The sequence below is a fragment of the Oxyura jamaicensis genome, chromosome 6, assembly GCF_011077185.1.
Source record: "Oxyura jamaicensis isolate SHBP4307 breed ruddy duck chromosome 6, BPBGC_Ojam_1.0, whole genome shotgun sequence".
Taxonomy (NCBI): Eukaryota; Metazoa; Chordata; class Aves; order Anseriformes; family Anatidae; genus Oxyura; species Oxyura jamaicensis.
Genome location: NC_048898.1, coordinates 8,258,292 through 8,281,268, shown reverse-complemented (window position 1 = coordinate 8,281,268; position 22,977 = coordinate 8,258,292). Strand labels below are relative to the sequence as shown.

The 22,977-nt window shown below is 38.0% G+C and overlaps 1 protein-coding gene across 9 annotated transcripts in view; it reads left to right on the top strand.

Annotated features, from left to right (window-relative positions):
* Positions 1–22,977, top strand: part of GRID1 (glutamate ionotropic receptor delta type subunit 1) — a 522,277-nt gene that overhangs the window by 197,801 nt on the left and 301,499 nt on the right. For all 9 annotated transcript variants that reach the window (XM_035329542.1, XM_035329546.1, XM_035329543.1 and 6 more), the window contains one exon: positions 16,941–17,225. In XM_035329542.1, the coding sequence (XP_035185433.1) occupies positions 16,941–17,225 (285 nt within the window). The remainder of the gene's footprint in view (positions 1–16,940; positions 17,226–22,977) is intronic.

Below are 22,977 nucleotides of genomic sequence, written 5' to 3'. Positions count from 1 at the left end.
TAGCATGGCATAGGTCAGCTAAACCCCTCTAGGTTAAAGTTGGAAGTATTTAGGTTTAAAAAAATATATATATAAAAACATTATCTGTATTGAAATTTCAAGGTTAGATTCAATATAATAAATTGTTTAGATTTTGTTTTAGAAGCTTTATATGGTTTTCATATGAAACTTCCTGTGGGTGATCTTTGTTTTGCAGAGCTTTATGTTTAAACGCCTTCAGCAAGGGTCAGCAGACAAGGAAGTGCCATTTCAAAATATTTATTCTTTTGGGATTGTGTTTGCTTTCCAGTGCATTAGTGCCTCATGGGGTTGCCTGCTTATCTCCATGGGGCTCTGCGTGCTCTTGTGATGTCTGCAGCTGCCAGAAGGCTGCATTGGCTGGTTGGCTTCTGGAGCTTGGTGTAATCCAGCTGCTTGGTCTCAGCACCTTGTCCTGAATGTTAAAAAGGGGTTATCCATCCAGCGTGGAAATTTTCTTCTAATTAACACAGAGACAAGGTTAGCTGGTAAGGTTGATAAGAAACACCACTGTTCTTTTTGTTATGCATTTTTGTGCATTATAAAATCAGGTTATAGACTGAATGTTACCTATATACATAGCTTATCAATTGTCTGTGTAACTGAATTGTTGTTACGTGTTAGGTTAACAAGTTGTCTTTATTCAGAGTGCATCTTCTCACAGAAAAGATGCTTATGATGCAGGTTGTCTGTGATTTGTTGTATTTTGCTTTAGATAATTGTAATGAAATTGGGAATGGCAAATTGATGGCTGGATAGGCTTTCTGTTTAGGAGATCCAAATTTGGCTGACAATCTTGCATAACAGAGATATCAAAAATGAGATTGTGATAGTATCTTCTCCCTCATATAAACAGTGCTGTAAGGTTAAAAAAAAAAAAAAGTGTCTATGTTCTTCCGAATTACCAGTGACCTGGCTGGTGAGTTTTTAATCTTCAGACTTGTTGGACACAAAGTTTTTTGAGAGCTTAATTCAGCTACTGTCAATTCCCTGCTCCCCTGCCAACCCAAGCATGAATAAATGACCAATAGATGTTGAGAAATGTTTTGCCTATTATGTAATTGTCATTCTCAAGAGATCTAATGAAGATACTCTTATTACAACTCCAAGCATCCTTTTATCTAATTCATATAATCTTTTGTAGTCTTTCTGACTGTTTAGCTGATATATTTGGTCACTGCTCACAAAAACTTTTTCATGTCATTTTGATGTTCAAAGAAGCTCGACTTCTAAGAGTTACCTGTAAAGTTGTGATCACTTGCAGCTTCTCAAGCATATATTTAATTTGGAAGATAGGATAGGTACTCCTAACATCCAGCATGGAATAATTTTTTAACTCTGTTAAAGAAGTACATCACTTCCTGGTCTCCTGCATGCATAGAAGTCCAACAGGTTGGGAAAATCTAAAGTAAGGAGGAAAAAGAAATGCATTTCCTTACATTGCATAGATAATAAAACGTGTCCCTACAGTAGGTGTTGGCCTTGGTCTCCAGAGAGTTTGGGCTGTGTCTGGCATGTCTAGATGTATGGCATAAAGCACTCAAGAACTCAAGGCTAGATTTCCCCCCAAATTTTGGCTTGCTTCAAGCTGGGGCATTACTGCCACCCTCCACTGGTACTGTGGTTGAGGATAATGTATTATGCTTTGGGCTGTACAGCTAAGGAACCATGCTATCACTGGAAAAAATCACTTTTCTCTTGTAAAACTGAGAAATACATGTCAGTCTAAATATATGTGTAAAATAAGACTGATCCCTGTGGAATATCAGAAAGTAATAAATGTACAAGGTCATTGCTAGACAAGCGGTCTCAAAATACAGATTTGAACTACATAAAAATATTCTTATCATGTTTAAAAATGGAGAGCCATTCTGACAAAAGGCCCCTCTGAGAAATCAGCTGACATGGCTCATCCAGGAGGTACTTTTTCCTGGTTGCATAAAATAGTTTCAGCCTGGTGAGGGAATAAATAGCATTTGATTTCAAAGAAGTTGCTTATTCAGATGAATCAGGTCCAAAATACAAGTGGTTCAAAGTACAGTTTTTTAATAAATATTATAGAAAATGCTCAAGATCAGAACTATGAAACTTATTTTTGAGCACGTGTGGGGTGTGTCTAAATATGTGCCTTCTAAAGTGCATCTCAGCGCAAGAGTGCAGTTGTGTTGCTGAAGAGCCTGCCTGTTGAGACTTTAGCAACTTTCTAAGCCAAGGCGCTGGACAGATCTAGGTAAAATTTCTGTCATAGTCCTAGCTTTAAAATGTGTTTTAAGATAAGTGAGCTGTGACTAAGGTTGAAAGGGGCAATAATAATAATAGGCTTTTAGATAGGCCGCTAATGTGCAAGCCTTTGAATTTGTGACGAGAAGAGTCTGAAAGTACCATCTCTGGTATGAGAAAGTCTTCTGATTGCATAGACTACTGTAAACCTTTATTTTTTCCCCCAAAAAACAAGAGAGATGTACTCAAATGTGTACTTGATAAGAGAAAAGAAAGGGGCAAAACACAATGTCTCTCTCTCCTGAAGATGTAGGAACTCTGCAGTGGTGAATGATTTACCTTAAGGGGAAAAATGGATCTGCTCTGCTGTGAAGTTCCTATGAAAAATGCTTTGTGATTTGTGAAACATTTTATTTTGAAACTTTCTTCAGAATTGGCTTATCTACAATGCATGATTTCTTTCCAAGATTGTGGACTCTATACAAAGATATGCCTGCAGCTGCTGAAAAAGTCTATTAAAAATGGGCATTCTCCCTTCCTTTTGTCTTTTATTTTTGACAAGCTTTTTAGTGATAGTACAGAAGTAGCAATGGAAAGGTCCACAAAACTCCTGTGCATGTGGAAGGCCCTTGATGGAAGGATTGATTACTGTTTAGGAAAAAAACAAACCAACACAGTTTTTAAAGACCAAAATGAAATTAAGGCAGGAAACTCTGTTCTTAGCGGGGTCTTCAGCTGATGACTGAAGGGTTCTTCACAGTGGTCTCTCACCACTCATTTTAAGGAAGGAGAGAGAAAAGATTACATGTGGGAAGAGACTCTATGGTGCAGATAAGAAAGAGGGAAAGAAAAAGGGGGAAAAGTGAATCTTCAGTCTGAAGATATCATATAAACATGGAAGAACCATGAAGATGAAGCTGTTGAGAGGAGACTGACAACTGGGAAATAATATTACTATTTTACTACATACAATAATACATAATATTACATACATAATACAATAATATTACTACAGAAATAAAATTACTATTTTATATATACATATATGTATGTATGTGTATATATATATATTTGTGCTAGCCCAATGGCTCTCAGGGACTACTTCAAAATCTATGGTATATACTTCAGCTGTCAGAGATCCTTGAATGAAAAATTATGCAGTAGTCTAGAGTTTGAAATTGGAATTCAGGGAAAGGGTTATTTTAAGTAAATTGGGAAGCTTGGAGAGCTAGTAGTAACCACTGAGCCTGCAGAACGAGGCTGCTATGTCTGAGCTCTCAGGATCTATACCTTGATGGTGTGTCTGGAGAACTAACCTTAGAAAGACAATTCCTCGCTTCTGGAGAGCCTAGTGAAAGTTTAGAAGCCCACAGTGCCGGTTCTGTAGGTTACTAGAAATCAGGTAAGATCCTAGAGGGGAAAACACCTCTAGGCCTGAGTACTGATAATTATTTTTTTCTCTTGCAGTCAAGTTATTTTTATGAAAACAACTCAGTAATTACTGAAAAACAGGGGAAGGGGAAGGAAAAAAAAAAGAAAAGAGAATGTGACAGTTTAGATGGTATATATAGAATGTGGCTTTTTAAATTCTCCTGAATAAAACAGTGATTTTTATAAAGATGATTAAAAAAATTAATCAGAGCAAGCATAGCAATTACGCAGTGACAACTGGGAGTGGAGAGGGGAACCAACACAGCGAATATAACATAGTTCTGGTCAGCAAATCTAGGCTCTAGAAGTGGTGGTTATTTGTCTATGGCATTTGACTCTAACTTGATCTGTAGTGATCCTAGAATTTGGGTGCTTCTTGCACAGTAAATGTCCCTAATGCTTCTGACAGTGTGGGAACTATAAGAAGTGTTATAGCTTTAGGTGCCATAGGTACTGTAGGTGCTATAGCTTTTTGATATTTGGTTTCTGACTTTTTTTCCCCTTGGCCTGGCCCTTGAACATGCGGATCTAATATACAATCTAATATATAGTCTCAGAAAATCTGTATGAACCGATAATTAAGGCATATTAAGGGATATAATTAAAGCCTTGTCTGAGAAGCTGGTAACATGAATAAATAAAAATCCTCATTTGTACTGGTGTTTCTGTTTACAAATTCACTTTTCTAATAAATCATTTCTTATGTTGTAGCTGGCAAAAAGAAAATTGATATTTAAAAGCAGAATCCTTCTATGACTTGCTCTTTCTGTATGTGAGATGTACCTTTCCTTTCTCTCAAACCAATCTCTTTGCATGCCCAGGGAAGAAGGAAGGAGTTAGTTGATATTTGGCATTGTTTTTTTTTTTTTTTTTTTTTTGATTTTTTTTTTTTTTTTTTTGGATGAGAAGCATCTTGTAAGTTGAAGCATTTTCTTTTTATCTGTGTTGAAGAATTCAGTTCTTCATGCAAACAGTGGTTAAGGGTGTTGCAGCGCCCTGCAGAAACAGACTGAAGACGGTGTGATCAGAATTTCTTACCAACCGTTACTTGTCCCAGCATGTGGGATGTTTTAGTTACTATGTGTTTGCTCCTAAGGATGTGTTCCTCTCACTCAGCACTGGTAGCTCCCTTGGTCTCATGTAGGATTTATCCTAACCATGTGGCAGGAGAACAGGGACAGAATTATTTTGGTTCTGGTGTGTGACTAAAAGTTACCTGGAGGTTTTTATAATGAGATTTTATGAACGCAAACATAACAGCCAGTTAAGCTTTATTATTAACATATACTCTAAGTAGCACCTAATCAGAAGTGTAGTAACATTTATGGATAGATGTCATCCTCTATTATCTAATTGAGTAACTTTATATTATACAGTTATCAAAATTAGATGAAGTTGAAGGAATTGCTTACCAGCTAGTGGCAGAGCCTGTACGTGAAACAGGCTTTCAGTGGAAGTTGAGGTTTTTAATAGCAGCAGATCCTCTGTACGTGGTTCCTTCTGGATTAGTCAGTTTAGGCTTGAATACAAATGAAATACTGTTTTTTTTTTCTGGGTCTCACTTCCACTGTGCATCCTGTAGTGTTTTTTATAATTAAATGATTAGCTTGACATATACATCATATTTCATTTGCCTCAAATTATTCAATAAAATGTGTGAGCACTGTAATTAATTACAGGTTTTTGAAAATTCTTAGGTTGCTTTAGAATAATGTGGTATGGGCATCACTCATTATTATTATTAAAACATTGGTAGGATGACACGTTAGCCATAGAAACCTGTATAAGTCATAGTCTATGTATACAATCGTCTCTAGTTCTTTCTACTTCAACTTTATTACAAAGAAAGTTTGAAGTGAAGGTCATACTTGGGGTGTGCCCCTTTGTGTCCTGTTTTGTTGTTTTCAGTGTCTCTTGTGTACATCAGTGTCCTTACTCTTCCATAAAGAGTGAGCTTTGACCACTTCTGGATGATTCTTGATTTGCCTTTCAGTGAGACTTTTCTTTGAACTTCCTCCTTTTGTAGTAGATGTGGCTTGGAAAGACATTCACCTCTGCCAAACCTGTGCACCACTCCAAGTTACTGTATTAGTTTTCAAAGTGGTGTTTTCCATAGAGTGACTCTTCATATCTAGAGAAATGTTAGTGCAAGACATAATTAGGTGAATTTTAAACAATTTTGAATAATAGGAGATTAGAGAGATATCTGTATCTGTGCTGACGTGAGGTAAGCCTGTTCTGTTGCATCACAGTATAATATAAATCTGTTTATCCACAGGTTGAGATTTTTATTTTTTTATTTAAAAAAAATGCAGTCCCAAATGCAACATTTGAGAGGTCAGATCGCATTTAAGTATCAAAAGAAGTGGCCTGTTCTTTAGGCAGCCTCTGGGTAAAAGGTGCATAAATGTTGAGATGTTTTGAAAATCTGTTCTAAGCTTCATATTTGGGGCTATCAGGTGTGAAGCTTGTTTGAACAACTGGCTCACTTCATGTGTTTAAATGAGAACTCTTGAAAATTTGTAGGTTTTGATAATTTTCCCTGATTTGACTGCTGATTCTGCTGATTCCTTACAGCAAAGCTGAAGGAGAGAGAGAAATTCAGACTGATGCTCTAATAATTTAGCATAGTCTTATTAGATGTTAAAAAGTCATGGGTGGTTTCTGAAGTTATTCAACTGCTAAAAGGCAAACTTTTAGCATGGAGAACATAGATTGGGAATGTTTTAATGGCACTGATTTTGTAGTACTTTAAGCAAAGATTTTTTGTTTTGTTTTGAAATACTGGTGCTGAGCAAGGAGTTCATTTCCTGAGTATTGAGCAAAAATAATTTTGACATTCATTGTGTTTCATGTATGAGGAAAGAAGGAAGTGTTCCCTTTAAAGCTGAGTTTAGAAAAATGGAATAGCAGCTTTGGACCGTTGCTAGGCTTGGAATATTTGCATAATCCTTGAATGCAGTTGTAAGGATGTGATACGCTGCAGAGATCTTTCAATAGATCAACCACTAAACCCTGTCAATAAATATATGCTATAAATACATACTGAGTCACAGCTAGACCTACAAACACTGCAAGTCTTTCGGCAGTTGGCATAAATAGATGCATGTTGCTGGCAAAGCTGGCTGCCTCACCATGAGCGCCCTTCCCCTGCCACACAAATTGCTTCCTGGTGTCTCGAATGGCTTACGTGCTGTTGCTGTCTGTTTTGCTGGTAGAACTAACACCTACTGGGGGAGAATCAGGAATGGTAATGATAAGTCCTAAGGATGTGCATGTCTTGGGCTGGCCTCTGGAGTATGAAACTTGCTGACCACACGTGGAAGTGACTACAGCTTTTCTGAATTTACTGAGTCTCATAATACTTAGTTGTCTTAACACAGCAGCTCTGATAGTATTATACATGCCCCAGACGCTCATTTCAAAGTCTCCTGCTTAAAGTTTAGGTCAGTGAAAGTGAAATGCTGCCTTGTTCTAGTTTGAATTTGTCATTTTGAAGTAGGTGTTTTCCTGAAGCACAGTAGCAGATCAGTTATGGAGAAGGGATCACACAGAATTTTCCAGGGGAGTACAAGCGTGCCATGAACAGCACGTGTTCCCAGCGTGCTGGGGAAACAAGGGAATGAAAATCTTTTGCAGCTGGTTCAGAAGCAATGTTGTGATGCTTAGACGGATATTCCTCCCTCCTGCTTTCAGCATAAGGCAGGATACAAAGGAGAACCATTTAAAGGGGGAAGTGCAAAAAAGAAAAAAAAGAAAAAAAAAAAAGAAAAAAAAAAAGATTTCTCTTGGTGCTTTTTGTATATGTATCATTGCTGCTAATTAGATAAGCAGGCAGGGCTAGCGTGTTCTTTGCTTGTCAATACTGCTTGGAATCCAAATGAGTTTCTCAGTTCCGAAGAACTGGGAGGTTTTACCAGCTTGTCTGGAGCTGCTATGTTTGACTGCTTTTTGTAAATGGCAGGAAAGTGTTTTTCTTTTGTGCATGCCGGAACTGAGGCTGAACCGTGCTGATGTTAAAATAATACTCAGCGTGTACATACAGAACAGTCCCAAAGGAGGTGGCAAAGTTGGACATCCCTGCTGAATGCTAATGAAGGTGTGGAAAAAATATTTTTATATCATTATGATATGTAATTAAAGGCAGGTGAAAGAAGCGGAGGGTGAGAAAATGGAGTTTTGTCTGTGCTGAAGGGCAAAAGAAAACAGTTATTGAAGAACTTGCTAGGAGTGGAAGTCAAATATGCGGTATTCAATAAAGAACACAGTTACTGCACCCCTCAAATAACTGAGATGATTTATGGTTAATTCTACTTCAGAACTTGGGGTGGAGAGGGTTCACTTCTACCTAGTGCTTTAAAATAGTATTGATGCCATTGTGAGTAGTAGTTCTGTAAAACCAGGTGCCATTCAAAATTACCAGAAATGCTTATTCAGTTTTAAACATCATGCCAAGCTCTGATTCTTGGAGGCAAAACATTACTAATGGAATTACATTTTGTTGTCAAAAGTACAGTTATTCTGGTAGCTTACTGTCAGGTACTACTTAATTGTTTTTTTAGTATTAAAAACAAAAACAACAACTACAACAACAAACTAGAAAATGTTTAAATTCTCTTTCATATCTTTACCTGAATTTCTAAATTACTGTCTTAAAAACAAAAAGCTCAAAACAAACAAAAATGTAAACAACTTGTTAAAATACATTATGCAGTCTTTACTGGGTCAGTCTTCCCAATCCACCCAAGCGCAAAGCCAAGCAATACTCAGCTGTGAAATAGAGTATTGGCTATAAGGCTGCATGTGCTCTGAGATCCTTCACCTCTTTGGAGGAGCTACAGGGCTGTATTTGATCTGTCCTGTGTAAAATAAGGCCGCCTCTTTATGTTTCACTATTGCTCTCAATTAATGCACTTTTTTCAGTGGCATATGCCCTGGTTTCACGCTGGTAGCGTTACTGCACAGGGAGTACTGTGTTCATTGAAGATTAATCCAGAATTTGTACTTGTGAAGCAGCTGGTGCACTTGTTGACCACTTGGTGGCATCACTCAGTTGCATGGAAACTGAACTGCTTTGCCAGGAGAGCAGCTTGACTTCTGTGCTCGGTGTTAAAGGACTTCCATGTTTTATTTTACCCTATTAAAGACTGAAGAGAGCTGTTAATATGCTTCAGGACGTTAAATGAAAGCTACAACTCTAGTTTTGATAACTGTATATCCTTCTCTGTGGTGTGTTACTTACCATTTTGCATCTTTTCTTTATCTGCATAAAAGCCAACAGAAAGCTGGTCTAGGTATCTCTTCTTCCTGCCCCCCAATAGCTTTTCAAGGACGGGAGCTAGTGTTTGATCAGGTCGATAGCCATATAAATGCATAGCATTGTTTTTGTATTTCTTTTTGGTTTGCTTTTCCTGAGAAATTACTTTTAACCTCCAATTGCTTCAGTTAATATGTGTACTAGGGAAAGTGCTAGGCAATTTTGGGACTTCGCTAATGGTAAATCCTTGCTATAAAACAAAAACATTTTGCAGCCTTCATGCTAAAACTAAGTGATATTTCCATGTGTGTATAAAGCAACAATAACAATTAACTGAAAATTCTGAAACGTGGTTGTAAAGGAGGAAGCAAGGCATAGTTACTGCTATTTAGAGATAAAGGACAGTTCTGGTAATAGCAGGAGAACTCTGACAGTTTGTATCTGCTGACAATGGGCCCACAAGGTATTGGGTAGTAAGGCATACAGTTGAAAACAAGTTTCTTTCTAAATACTGCTGCTCCTGTGGGCGAGGCAGCACAAGGAAGGTGATTTTGCCATTGTGTGTGTCTGTTTTGTGAGTAATGGCTAGCAATATCTTTTTTGAGTGGCGTGGGGGAGGAATATATATATATATATATATATATATATATATATGGCACTATATATATATATATATAAAACCAATTTCTTCCACTCTGTCCCTTCCTGTTCAGGTTACGCTACTGAATGCTTGAAACGTAAAAAAAGAAATGCAATAAAAAGAGCAATTCAAGAATGGGACAGTTCTTTAATATTATTTTTGAAACTTATTTCTTGTAAACATTTCAAATTCTCATGCTTTCCTTAGCTTTTGAGATGCTATTTTGAGACACTGCTTTATCAGGGCTATTCTGACATGCTGACTACACGTACACTTAAGCATGTTCACCAATGTATGCATATACTAATTTTCTTGAATTATTTCCTTGTTACTGATGGCCTACTGAAATAATCAGCATTATCTTAGAAAATGTAAGCAATGATGTGTAGCTGATTTTTGGATCAATTAGCGTTTTGAGCTGGACTACTGAGAATTTTGCTCGAAGACTCAAGTATGTGGCTATAGGACTGCATATACCCATACAATTTAGGGTAGATTTTTTTAAAAAAGAAAAAAGTATTTTCAATTGACTTAGCAGTTTTGTTGCAGTTGCTAAGATTCAGTTGCTAAGAAAAACATCTGAATTTCCCATATCTTATGGTTTCTGAGACCAAGGAGATAATGAAGTATGGAAGGAAAAAAAAATTAGAAACAGTTTAAGTAATAATTCTTTTTTTTACAATGTGTTATCTAGTGTCATGGTTTTAGTTGGAAGTTACTAGGAAAGTAAGTAGCAGAAAATACCCCCATAGAGGGTCAAAATGGCCATTTCACAGCTGGCAAATAAATACCAAGTTTCTGGGAAGTCCAACAGGATTATCCATCTGACAAACACCAGCTATGCTCTGTTCTCTTTGGGTCTCACTGTTTGTTCTAATTGCAACAGAGCCCACAGTATTTGTCAGGGGTTGCACTGGCCTTTTGAATGACAGGCTAGTCACTGATGCTCTCCAAGGCTCCTCTCACAACACACTGTTATACATGTGGAATTATTTCATTATTTGAAATTATCAAGTGAAAGACTCAGTATCACATTAGGGTTCGGAATGCTAGCGAGCAGGGGAACACATGACATTGGGAGCTATTGGTAAGGCTACGTCAGACTTTCCTGTAGCTTCCAAAATAATCACACCAAGGACTGGGATCTAAGAATGCCTGGTTTCTGGTCCCAAATACAGAATAATAGATGCTTAAATAAAAAGGAGGGAATGTTTATTGTTCTTAAATGATATATCTAAAAAACTATCTAAGTTGGGCTAGTTAGGAGGTTTGTTTGGTTTGATTTTTACACCAAACCATGAATAATTTCAAACTTGCTTCCTTCTTTTAAGATGTGTTTTGTTTTGATTGAAGGTCTGTGTAGAGGAATGAGAAATACTCATCTTCACTGCCTAAAAGTGATGCAGCAATAGAAGTGCTCCATATAACATTTGTATGGTTGACATCTGTTACATTTTTCTCTCTATTAACAGTTATTCTGTTGTGAGAAGTAACTATAAGTTTGTGTATTTATATCAATAAAATAATTCCTTAGGTACCTGAGAAGGGGAGGTTGTAAACGAAGAATGTAAAGTAAGTAAAAGCTTATAGAAATGGGACAAAGAAAAAAGATTATTATTGCAGAGTATCCAAAGAAAGGGAAACTGCATAACATGACACTAGGTACTAATAATACACATTTATGATAACTTGCCCTTCTCAGTTAATGAAAGAAACTGAAGAGTAAGCAAATGGAATCCAAATGTAAAGTAAGGAAGAAAATATTATTTTGGAAACCCCACTTAGTGAGCCATAAGTTTGAGAGTGTTTACATGATTCTGATTTTGATATTGTCCTCAATTCATCAGTAGTAGGAGTGAAATTTTCTATAGATCAATATTTTAAATAGAAATATCTTCAGTGATATTAAGATTTTTTGTATGCCTGATGGAGTGGTTTTGCACAAAAGCATTTAAATTTTAAAGATCTTTTAAGGACCTAAACAGAATGCAAATGTAGATAGCTAAAAGTCTTGCCACTTTTCTACATGATTGTATTTGTTGTAGGTTTGTGCTCCTGACTTCATAGAAGTTTCTTGTGTACTACTTTAGAGACGTTTGTTTTTTGTTTAGATGTGCATGAAAACACCTTTTATTTTATTTTTTTTTTTCTGAAGGGACTGTATCATCATCCTTCTTGTTTTGAACTACTGCTGGGAGGGATGCTGTCTTTTTTCTTCTGCCATCATCCTTTTTATCTCATCTTTGTGTTCCAGACAAATCTCCCAGGACTTTTGTCATTTAAGTTAAAAAAATATATATATCATTTCAATGTTTTACTCGAAACCTTTAGGTGCATCTGCTCACTTATAAATTGACAATGAATTGCTGTTTAAATTTTGTATAGAGAAATAATACAATAGCTAGTTCCTTGTTTGTTTGTATATAGCACATGATGTTTTGAATCTGCTTGCTAGGCTATTTGGTAGACTTGCCAACTGTGCACCTCCAGCAGAATAAATTACAGGCCTTCATAATTTCAGGAAATACAGGGATTTAGTTTCCCAAAAGGTATTATTCCCAGAATTTGCTATGTTTTCTTGAATTTGATGTTTTGATAATACTTTTTTTCCTTCTGGCTTTCAAAGATAAACTATGTGAAAAATAACTTATCAGCCAACTTGACTGAGACAATAATACGAAGGCAAATGTAAAGTCCCTCATCTCAGCAGGATGGTAGCTTTGAAACCTAATTACAAACACTTAAGAGCCAACTTTGTTAATCATTTTATTGCAGGCCACTACACCAGAAACACCAGGTATGTGCAGTGTGACTGTATTCCTATTCCCTTGATGCATCTGATGTTCTCTTCCTTCGTTTGAAAATCTTTCTAAGTATAAAGGCAGCAACATCTGAATTTTCAAACAATAGAAATTTTTTAAAGCACAAGTTGTTTTATTAGGATAATCTTCCCTTTGCTGTGCAGTGAAGAGCTCTTAAGGGCTAGTCAAACTGGAAAAGAAGAACAAATGTCAAGGAAAACAGAGAGGATTTATCTGATGGGGTTCAAAGTGGGTAGGACCAGCTGTAGTTATACACAGAAGTGAGAGACATCAAGGCTTTGAAGTTTGAAGAGGCAGAGTGAATGCCAGTAGGTGGATATATTACTAGATCAGAAATTAGTGGCAGCTGGTCTATTGATAACTGTGGAAACAAAGGAACAAGTTCATACCCTATCCTGACTAATAGGAAGCCACTGAAAAGGAGGCTGAAAGACTCCCATATTGTCACGTTGCCAGGAGCAAGATAACAGTTTATTTTGGAGTATTTTGATTATATGTAGTTTGGAGAGAGGGATTTAATTATAAGGGATCCAAGCTAAAGCCCTTAAAACAAATATCTTTATGAACATGGTGACAAACTTCGTTGTCCACACGTCTTGAGAAACAGTATGGAAACACAGGAAGCAATGGTAGAAGAGCAAGATTTAAATGTGATTGTAGCAAAGCAGAATTCTAGTGTCATATGCCACAGAGTCCTACACGATAAAAAAGGCAGTAGAGATAAGGTGCAGTATGAAAAAATCGTAACTGGTCTTTCAGGCTCATTTGTGGTGTTAATTGAGTTAGAGGTGTGGTGCAAGAATGTGAAAAAGTTTACTATGTATAGCTATGATGTTAGTGTCAAGTTAGAAAAATGGGTGTTAGAAGATTACCCAAATATATCAACCTCTGTTACTTCTGCCAATATCATGACAGAGATAACATCCAACACAAAACCTAGAAAAAGATACTGCCTACAGAGGAGGTAAACGTTAGAAAATCATGCAATAGATGGGGAATTCATCTATTCTTCTGTCATGGAAATAACAGTTTAAGACAAAATGTCAAGCAGATTTGAAAAAGGGAGTTGTTGAAAGTCATTTTCAGAAGAATAGGTTAGGAGAGATGCTTCACTGAGATGATTATAAATTGGATTAATTGATAATTTAGGAAAAAGTAAAGGATAAACTTGAGAGGTGGCCTGCTGTTAGAAGAAAATATTGACCAATAACTACCATGAAGTAATTTTATCTGCTAAAATAGTTTGAATGCAAATTTATTCTCTAAGTATGGTGATCATGTTTTCACCAGGTTAACATGCACATTTTTTGCAGTATGGTTTGTGGGATGTTGGTATCCTCTTAAAATGTATCCTGACAATGAAGATGTTTGATACAGTAAATTAATAATTATTGCTATTCATATAGCAGTGAAATCTGAAGGCAAGATTGCTAGAACATTGTGTCTTTTATCTGTAGAACTCAGATTTAAAAGCATTATTTCTTGAAATTTGAGATTACCTACATAATAAATAAATAAATAGGAAAGCGTCTTTGCTAGATGGAAGTGTGGTACATCACTAGTAAATAAGAAAGGTCACTTAAGATCAGTGTGTTTGGATTCCTCTCTCCCTTGTTAGTAAGTTTATATGAACCACAGTGCTTCAAATTTCTGTATTTCAGTTTTAAGGAAATAAGGATGGGGATTATGAAATTAATGTACAAAAAGTTCACATTCTTTTGAGTGCTTGTGAAATTATAGCTGCGGTATGGAATTATTTATTTACTCGGTCACATGGTCAGGGATACTTGATGGCTGCTCAAAATCCATAGCTAGTATAAAGTAAAACAAAATTACAAATATTTTCTAATGCCCCCAGAATTTGTGTGCAACAAAGCATAGGCATACATGTGGGACATGGGCCGGGGGGGGGGTGGGGGGGGGGGAGGTGGAAGAGAAAATCCTAAACATTCTCACCACTTTTCTTCTGAGATTCTGTAATCCTTACAACATTCTCTTGATAAGTAATTTCAAGATGTCTTAAGAGCTGATGAGATTTTTTTTTTTTTTTAATGAATTGGAGTCTGTTGTACTTGTGTAGTTGTGTTCCCCATTGTGTCGCTCACGTACAAAAAACTCTTAATGTGCTAAAAGCTTCTCAGCATTCAGAACAATAAGGTTGGAGAGGCTGAACTTCTTGGAATCTGTCACATTTTATTCAGCGAAAATCTCCTATTGAAAATGACACGCAGTGTTTCACATTCTGCGATTTGACTAAACGTGATTCAGAAAACATGAAACCTTTTTCCTTAGTCATTCCATTTTATATTGCCTGCTGTACTATCGCAAAACAAAGGCAAGAGGAGAAAACACTGCGTAGCACATACTTTCAGCAGAACACAGTCAATTGACAAAATATCAGAATGTAGAAGCTGATTGACTAATGCTTCATTTTAACCTATTGGTACGAACTGCAAAACAGTGAAAGTCCCTCAACCAAAACAGACATGGCTGAGGTATTTCAGCTGTGTTCTGTGGGCTGTGTTGGGAGAAATGTGGGCTGTTTATGGTCTGTCATCTCTCTGGTCTTTTTGCTGCTAGTATGTGAGCAGCTTTTGATTAGTGTCAACTGTTGAATGAAGTTATCTCTTGTCATGCCAGTTCTATATTCCATGAATAAGTGACTGTCTGAATGCAGCCTCCTGTCAGAAAGGACTTTGTTTCTTCTCTCCTGTCTGCTTGTGCAAGTAGATTTTTCCTTCTGTGGATCTGCGTGGCTTTGCTTCTCTCGCCCTTGGTGGTGGCTAAGCTTGCTGGCTGGTGCTCTCTGCAGGGGTCTATAGCTCAGCCCTGCTGTTCTCTCCCTCTGTTCCCTCTTCTCTGTTTCCTGTTTCCTCCCCTACTGTGACTAAATAAATTACCTGTATGGCATGTTCAGTTTTCTCTGGCAAAGAGCCTGGGAAATCAAATCTGTTCCTGAACCTGGGTCTCCCATTTGGCAAATATAATGCCTCCCTGCTGCTAAATCAGGTCAGCTCTCAAGAAAAACAAAGAACAATTTCATATAACTATAATTAACGCAGAGTAAATTTAGATAACGCAGCTGACATATGTTTATTGTAAAGACCATCAAGAAGCACTTAATTTTTCTCTGTTGCATGTTGAATGCTCTGTATGTAGAGAGGATGAAACATTTTTTGTTATTCATATAAAAGTGAAAAGTATTTTCTGTCTGTTCTAAGAAGATATTTGGCAAAATAATTCATTGGTTGCATTAGGCACAGCTTTATGTATTTAATTATCATGGCTTTATATAATTATTTGATAATTAACAGTTAATTATTAATAATTATTCATAACCTGTCCCACTCCTTTGGCTCTTTGGCCTCTGAATGTGGAGATACAAAAGGAAGTGTTCAGAGGAGGACAAAGAAACCCTTCTAGCACGCTGTGTTCATTTTCCTATCACTCTGCTCAGTCTGTTTCCACTGGCGACCGGCGGAGCTGCTGTGACGGGGGGGACGTGTGTGCCCCCTGCCCGACACGTGTCCTGGCAGCCCCACAGCATGTGCCATGGGTGGGCAGCCTGCTCTTCTGGAAAACGGGAGGGTTTCCTTTGGGCAGGCTGTGCTTGTGCAGGTGGTCGCATGGGGACCAATGCTGCTGAACCCCTGAGCGATCCCCCAGCCCTCCTCAAGGGCTGCCTCGGGGAGCCGCAAGGCGGGTGAGAGCTCACTGTGCTGCCTGAGGAGCTCCCAGGGACAGACTGTACCACAACTACTGACTAAATAGCTGCTGAGGTATAGCTAGGGGCTTTGGGTGGAAACCCTTTGCAGCCCCAGATGGACATCAGGGTGACTGACCAGAAGGAGCGAGCCGTGAGGGTGGCAGCCAGTGCCCAGGCCGCATAGGCCTCTGCGGCCATTACTGCCCTCCCTGCGCTTCCAGCGCGGTAACACTTTGTTCTTGGAAGCAGGTGGGCTCAAATGTGTACGCTGTGTTTTTAAGTGGTACGTGCTTTCCCAGATCTTTTTACAGACAACTACAGTGTTATTAATAAATGTTTAGTCATTCATGATTTGCCTTCATTCTAATGAGCACTTGTGTTGTTTCCTTGTTGCTCTGAGAGGCAAGCAGTGAATGTTTCTTCATCAATTTAAAAATCCTTCAAAACTCTGTTGTATAAGACACATCCTTGAAACTGAAATCACTCTTTGTAGTCCAAAGCCCACGTCCAGTGTGCATGACCAAGTTAGAGGTGGGTGGTGCACTTAGAGCCCTCACAGTGAGGGCTGTAATCTCCATTTGCATTGGCTTCAGTCTGAAGAAATGAGGACAGTAATGGTATGTGTTCTCAACTTCGTCTTATCTGTACAGATTGCAGATATTGTCTCCTATTGTAAAGGTACAGGACCTATCTCTGAAAGGCTTCAGCTGATACTGTAACAGAAATCTCTTCATCTCTGTGTTACTGGCAAGGGTAAAGCCTGTCTTGTACCCTTCATAGCATCCAGATCAGTCAAAGGAGTTTTTGAGTCTGCTTCAACCCTACTTTATTTCTTTTATTCTCCAGCCTGTGACCTGATGACCCTAGGGATCTTAGCCTTAGTGACGTCCACTGGCTGTGCCTCGGCCAACGCCCTGCAGTCCCTGACGGATGCCATGCACATCCCACACCTCTTTGTGCAGCGCAACACGGGAGGCTCCCCGCGCACGGCCTGCCACCTGAACCCCAGCCTAGAGGAGGAGGAGTACACACTGGCTGCCCGACCACCAGTCCGCCTCAACGATGTTATGCTGAAACTGGTCACCGAGCTGCGATGGCAGAAATTCATAGTCTTTTATGACAGTGATTACGGTGAGTAAAGCGGAGAATTTCAGACGCTATGCAGTTGACTTATTTCAACTAGGAAAAGGAGAGGTAAATATAAAAGGGGAGGAGGTAGAACTTGCTGGGCTATTCCTCGGCAAAGGGCAAAGTGTTTTAAGTGACACGGGTCTTTTATTTGAAGGAAAGGTTGCAGTGAAAACTAATTCTCAGACAAGCAGTAAAGTTGCTTAGCAACACCTACCAAGACAGCCGAAGTTTGAATCATCTCACACTTTTTCAGTAAAATATTAATAAAGTGTTGACATTGATTGGCAGAGGTCATGTAGCTGTGCAAGGAAGTTCAACATGGCCTCTACCCATTCCCTGAAAACACTTTCTATCAAAGCTGAGTACTGTTCTCTTTAAAAATTAATTTTCAAAATAACTATTACCATATCTTTTTGCACATGCTTCCTCTCACTATTCTCCATTAGGAGTAACTTTCAGTATTATACTTCTTGGCATTAAACCAAGAGGTAAAGTTAGCTTTTTTACTACATCTGATGCATCTCCTTCAGCAATTTTTTTTACTTTGGTCTGAACCTTAGGGAAAAGAAGTCTATGTCCAAGGAAATTTACTACCCTGTAATGGGTGTAAAGAAGCAATAAAAAATAAACCTTGCATTGTGCCAAACTCTGAGTGAAGGGAAGTGTGTGCATATTTTTTGTTACCCTGCTGAACTGATAGGAACATTGTTCCATATGATTAACTAACAGTATTTTCAGTACTCTCATCTTAGTATATAGCATCTGTAATGGGGGAAATAAATTTTCTATGGAATGTTTTAAAACCATGTAAACACTTTGGGTTTAAAATGTGATGTGTATGTTTTTGGTGTGGTGACTTAGTATGAACAGAATATAAAAAGGAAATTGTAGTTGGAAAGATAATCTCATGTGTATCTCTGTATATAGTTTAGATTTTATACAGCCTTCACCGATTACAATGTAGCTCTTTATTTGTATTCTTATATTATGGAGGATTTTCATTGGCAAATCAGAGATTACATCTTTGGTTTTGAATTTTAGCCACTCACTTTTTTTTTTTTTTTTAAAAAAAAAAAAAAGGCTACACAAAAGGTTGACTTGTTAGATATGCTATTGAAGAAGAGTAAATGACCAGGCAGAAGATGATGAGGATGATTTTAAGTGGGAAATCAATTGAGGCTCTAACATGCTTTTAATTATATAAAATTATTTTAAGCATGAGAAGTTGCCATGATAACTTGCATTACAAGTAAACTGTAGGCTCAAAAATGTAGCAACCTAGCAAACAAGCTGTCATTTATTACTGTCCTATATAATGCTCCACTAAATGTTTTGAAAGCAGAAACCACAATGTACATGGTAGGTGCTCTTTTGGTGTAGCCTTCCTGTAGTGATGGCAGTGTTGCTATATAGCATTAGGGTTGGACTTAGAAAGATGAAATTATTATAACAGTTACTTTCAAGAAAGAAAAAAAAAATCTTAAGGATGCCTTACAAACATCATCTTATAGCTACTTTACTTTCTTTCCTTCTAATTTGTAGCTTTAACCTTCTAAACCTGAAAAAAATTAGGCTGCTTGACTCAGATCTTCAAAGGGGGCAGTTTAAACCCCAGAGATTCCTGGCCTTGGTAACACTGCAGATGACCTATGTAGAAACTGTTGTCACTCGCTTTCCCTGGTACCAAACCTGGTTACTATATTATCCTGTCTCTTTTTCTACTAATGCAGGTTTCTTTGCCCTTCTCCGCAAAGGGTTAACATCTCTATACCAAATCCTGAAGCCCTTAATTTACATGGTCTGTAAATTTAGATATCAAATTAATCTTTTCCATTTATAGCAGACTGTTCTTCACCTGTCACCCATAAAACAAACACTAAAAGGGGATGGAGGATTGCTGCAGCTATTATGTTCCTTCCATGTTGCATATTGCAGCTGCCCGTGCACTCTTTGTTTCCTCTTTGTTGTGGATGGGACAACTATCTTATACTAATTCCATCAGAAGGATGTTTTCATAAGAATTTGGTTGGAGGAGTTTCTGTAAAGAAGCATTTGGCAATTGAACCTTGCCAGCTCTGGGCAGGCATTGGTGAATACAGGATAAATAACCTAGTACCCAGGAAATTGCACGCTGAGCTCATGAACAGCACCTGGCTCTCAGGGCATGCCCATTGCCCTCGTTAGTTTGCTTCATCAGAGCTGTGCTTATGCATGTTCAGTGACACTTCCCTGCTCAAAATGCAGGAGTTGACTGCTGGCTCCGAGGAGGGAGGTCACTTGAAGACAATGGGTTTGTCATTAAGGAGGGTTTCCAGCATTGGGCGCTTGTAGTTTAACAAATAGTCTTTCTCTACCCACTCCATGGAAGTTATACTATTCCCTGGAGTAATGTTTTAATTTGTCCATCTGCTGATCTCTAAAAATGAGCCAATCCCATGGTGTCCTCCTTGTGGAAACTGCCAGGTTTTCTAAAGACAAAATAACATTGCCCAATTTAAAGAACTCCTGTGTTTACAGTAATTCTGTACTATACTGAAGCTGGAAAATATTTACCTCATGAATTACTTGTCCCTTAACAGACATACATTTTGTATTATAATTTCTGCATTTGCTAAATTAAGGGAAAGTAACAGACTTCACAGTCAGAAATACAGAGTAGTCACTGAATCACTGAGCAGCCTAAAGAAAAAAGACCTTAATAGATTTGTACTTGTGATAAAATATGCTTTATTTGACATTTTTTCACTGAAGCAACAGATAGAAATCTGTATGCATAACTTCATTGAAAGAATGTGGTCCTTCACAGTAACATGCCTAAAATTGTTTTTGAACCTGTAACAAGAAAATGGAGGGAGGTCACAGGAAAGATGCAGAAATTTTAAAGAAAATTGCATAATGCAGAAGGGTTCAGACTGTGTCATTGCACCTTACCTGAAACCAGCTTTTAGGTTTTGTCACTTTTGCAGTGAAGAATTGTATAATAGCTTGGTTCTGGAAAAGTGACCTTCCAAAGACCTCAGACTTGAAAGCTGTAGCATTCAAACTCTTCTCAATGACACAAGATCTACTGAGTGGAAGAAAGGTCGGTTAATACATACCCATACAGTTCTCCTGTATTTGTATATGGAAAAATGAGCTTTTGTACAATTACAGGGAGATTTCATATAAATAAGGCATCTTTATGACTCAACCCTTGTTTTTTCACTTCTCTCTTTTATGGTTTGTGCATAATTTCAGAAGAGGCACAGAAATCTACTTCCTATTGATCACTATGGGAGTTTTCTCCTGATGAGACTGCTGCCTGATAGGAAAATGGTGAGGGACTATACAGTAATTCATGTAAGCCACAGCTAAGATGAGACACGTCTCCTTTCTTGCTGTTGTGCTGTAGAGCTGTTGGAGCTCAAGGCCAGAATGAGGGAGACTGAAACCGATCTTTGACATGCTATTCTCTGCCGTATTATTTTGAGAAGGCTCTCAAGCCTCTCTAGTGCTTTGCTTTCCCATGTGTGAAAAGGAAAGAAAAACCTTCCTCCCCGTGTGACTGAATTGGTGTTCGGAATTTCCTTAGGAACTCTTTAAGTAACAGAATTAAGTGGTACATTCAGGAACCAAGCAATTCCAGTAAGAACTCAAAGGTCATCAGGGTCATGTTAAATGCGTTGCTTTACTTCAAAGGTCTGTATGAAAATCCCATGCTAAATCAGGGTATTAGATGTTAATTTTCTGGGGAAAAAAATGAATTGACCCAAGGTTGACAATGGCTGTCATATAGTGCTCTGTGGCACTAGGTCTATCTACCTGTCAAAGACCCTGAAATAGCAGCCAGATAGGTTGTCATCCTAAAAAGCTGCAGGTGTGCTGATGTTTTGAATTGCTTTTTCATCAACAGGAGTATGTTTTGTGCAGCAGCATATATTGCATCAGTGGTGTGCAAAGGCCTATGAGAAGTGTAATGTTTTATTTTGCTGGCTTCCTGGATGTAGAAACATCAGTAATCAAATTTTCTGCAACAAAAATTGGTAGTGTGGCAAGTTTCATATAGATTTTTACCAAGCTCTAAAATGACTATAGGTAAGAAGCAGTGGGTGCTGCCCACAATAAGTCAAGATTGGGTAATAAACAGTTGAAAATGTACTTCTGGGGTAAGCAAATAGCTCTATGGTTAGAGGAAGGATTTGAGAAGGATTATGAGAGCTGGATGTGAAAACAAAAGCAATGAGGAATATCAAGTCGTAGTTTTGAAGAGAATGTGAGTAATAGCTATTTTTTCACCAGATTAATTTTACTGTTGGAAGTGCTTTGTCTCTGTGGTTATATCGTCTCTCTGCTTCCCTGCACGTGCATATTTTGCAATGTAAGACAAAACAGCTTTTTTTATGACTCCACTTTGTCAGTGAAATGATGCTAGAACTGTGAAAGGGAGCAGCAGTATTTTATTTTTAATTTTTGGTGTTGATAAGTGACAGTGTTATTTAGTTAAGAAAAGTGTTGTACAGAAGCTTTACAAAAGAAACTTTTGAAGAACTTTGGACCTTTCAAGACGCTATGGAGCTCTGTTCCTACAGGGAGGGAAAAAACCCTGCTGCCGCTACTACTAAAAAAAATATATATTTTTAATTTCATTTTTTTTAAGAGTAAAGATATTCTTTCATTATACTCATGGATGCCACACCCATTTGAATGCTTCTGGATGAATCCTGCTATGTAGAAAGTACTTGGTTTTCACTGTGCTGTTTCCTGTTTGTTTGTTTTCCCTACAGCAGTTACATGGTAGTTTTATTTCCAACTCCTGACTGTCAAGGGCCCTTGATTTCACGTTACGAACATAATTCTATCAATAGTTTTACAACTAGCTATTGATCCTGAGATGGTCTCCTACTGTACACGGGCTTTTGTGCAGGCCACTACTCATGCAATTATTTGATCTGCTAAGGAAAATAGTAATGAAATTTGAGATCTGCTTATTTTTACACAAATCCTGTATGTAATACTGTGAATCAGATGTGGAGCATTGGCTGTCACATCAAAAGCAAAGTAGGACATTTGCATATGTTACCTCCAACTTGCTTTACTTTATCATAAAAATGTACTTTATTCTTGTCCGTTTAACATTAGTTTTCTTCTGCTTCTTGTATCATTAACTCAGTTGTTGAACAGCCATTTCTACATCACTAGGGCTGCCATATTTCACTGCAGGCTTTTGCTGTGACCATTTGTTTGACACAAATACAGGGAATATGGCACTTGAGTTCTGGACCAACTGCGCATGTGTTGGTATGTGCCAGTTCACGACATCTGACACTGCCAGAAAGTGTTAGGCTTTTTCTGCATGTTGCTGTATGGTTGAGTTTCCATGTGTTATTAATAGCACCTGATTTTGGTCAGTTGGAGCATCCCAGCTGGAAGTGTTGCAGAGAAGCTTGAGTTGGGATTCTTGTTTTTGAATAGTGAAATGAAGCAACCAGCCACAGCCTTCATTACGCTCATCAATCCCCAACAGCAATGATATAGGGAGGGAGTCCTTGGACACCTCTGCCATTGTTGGTGCTGAATAAAAATATAAAGGGAGGAATAGACTGGACTGTAGCTCTGTTCCTTCCAACAAGAAACAGGATCCTCTGAGCATTTTTACGTGCAAATTCTGCACTGCCTGGTTGTTCATGTGTAACAGTGCTACTGGATGTCTAGACTGCAGACAAATACAAAATCTTCAACTTTTGCATGGATGGAATTAAGGTTTTCCGGGGGG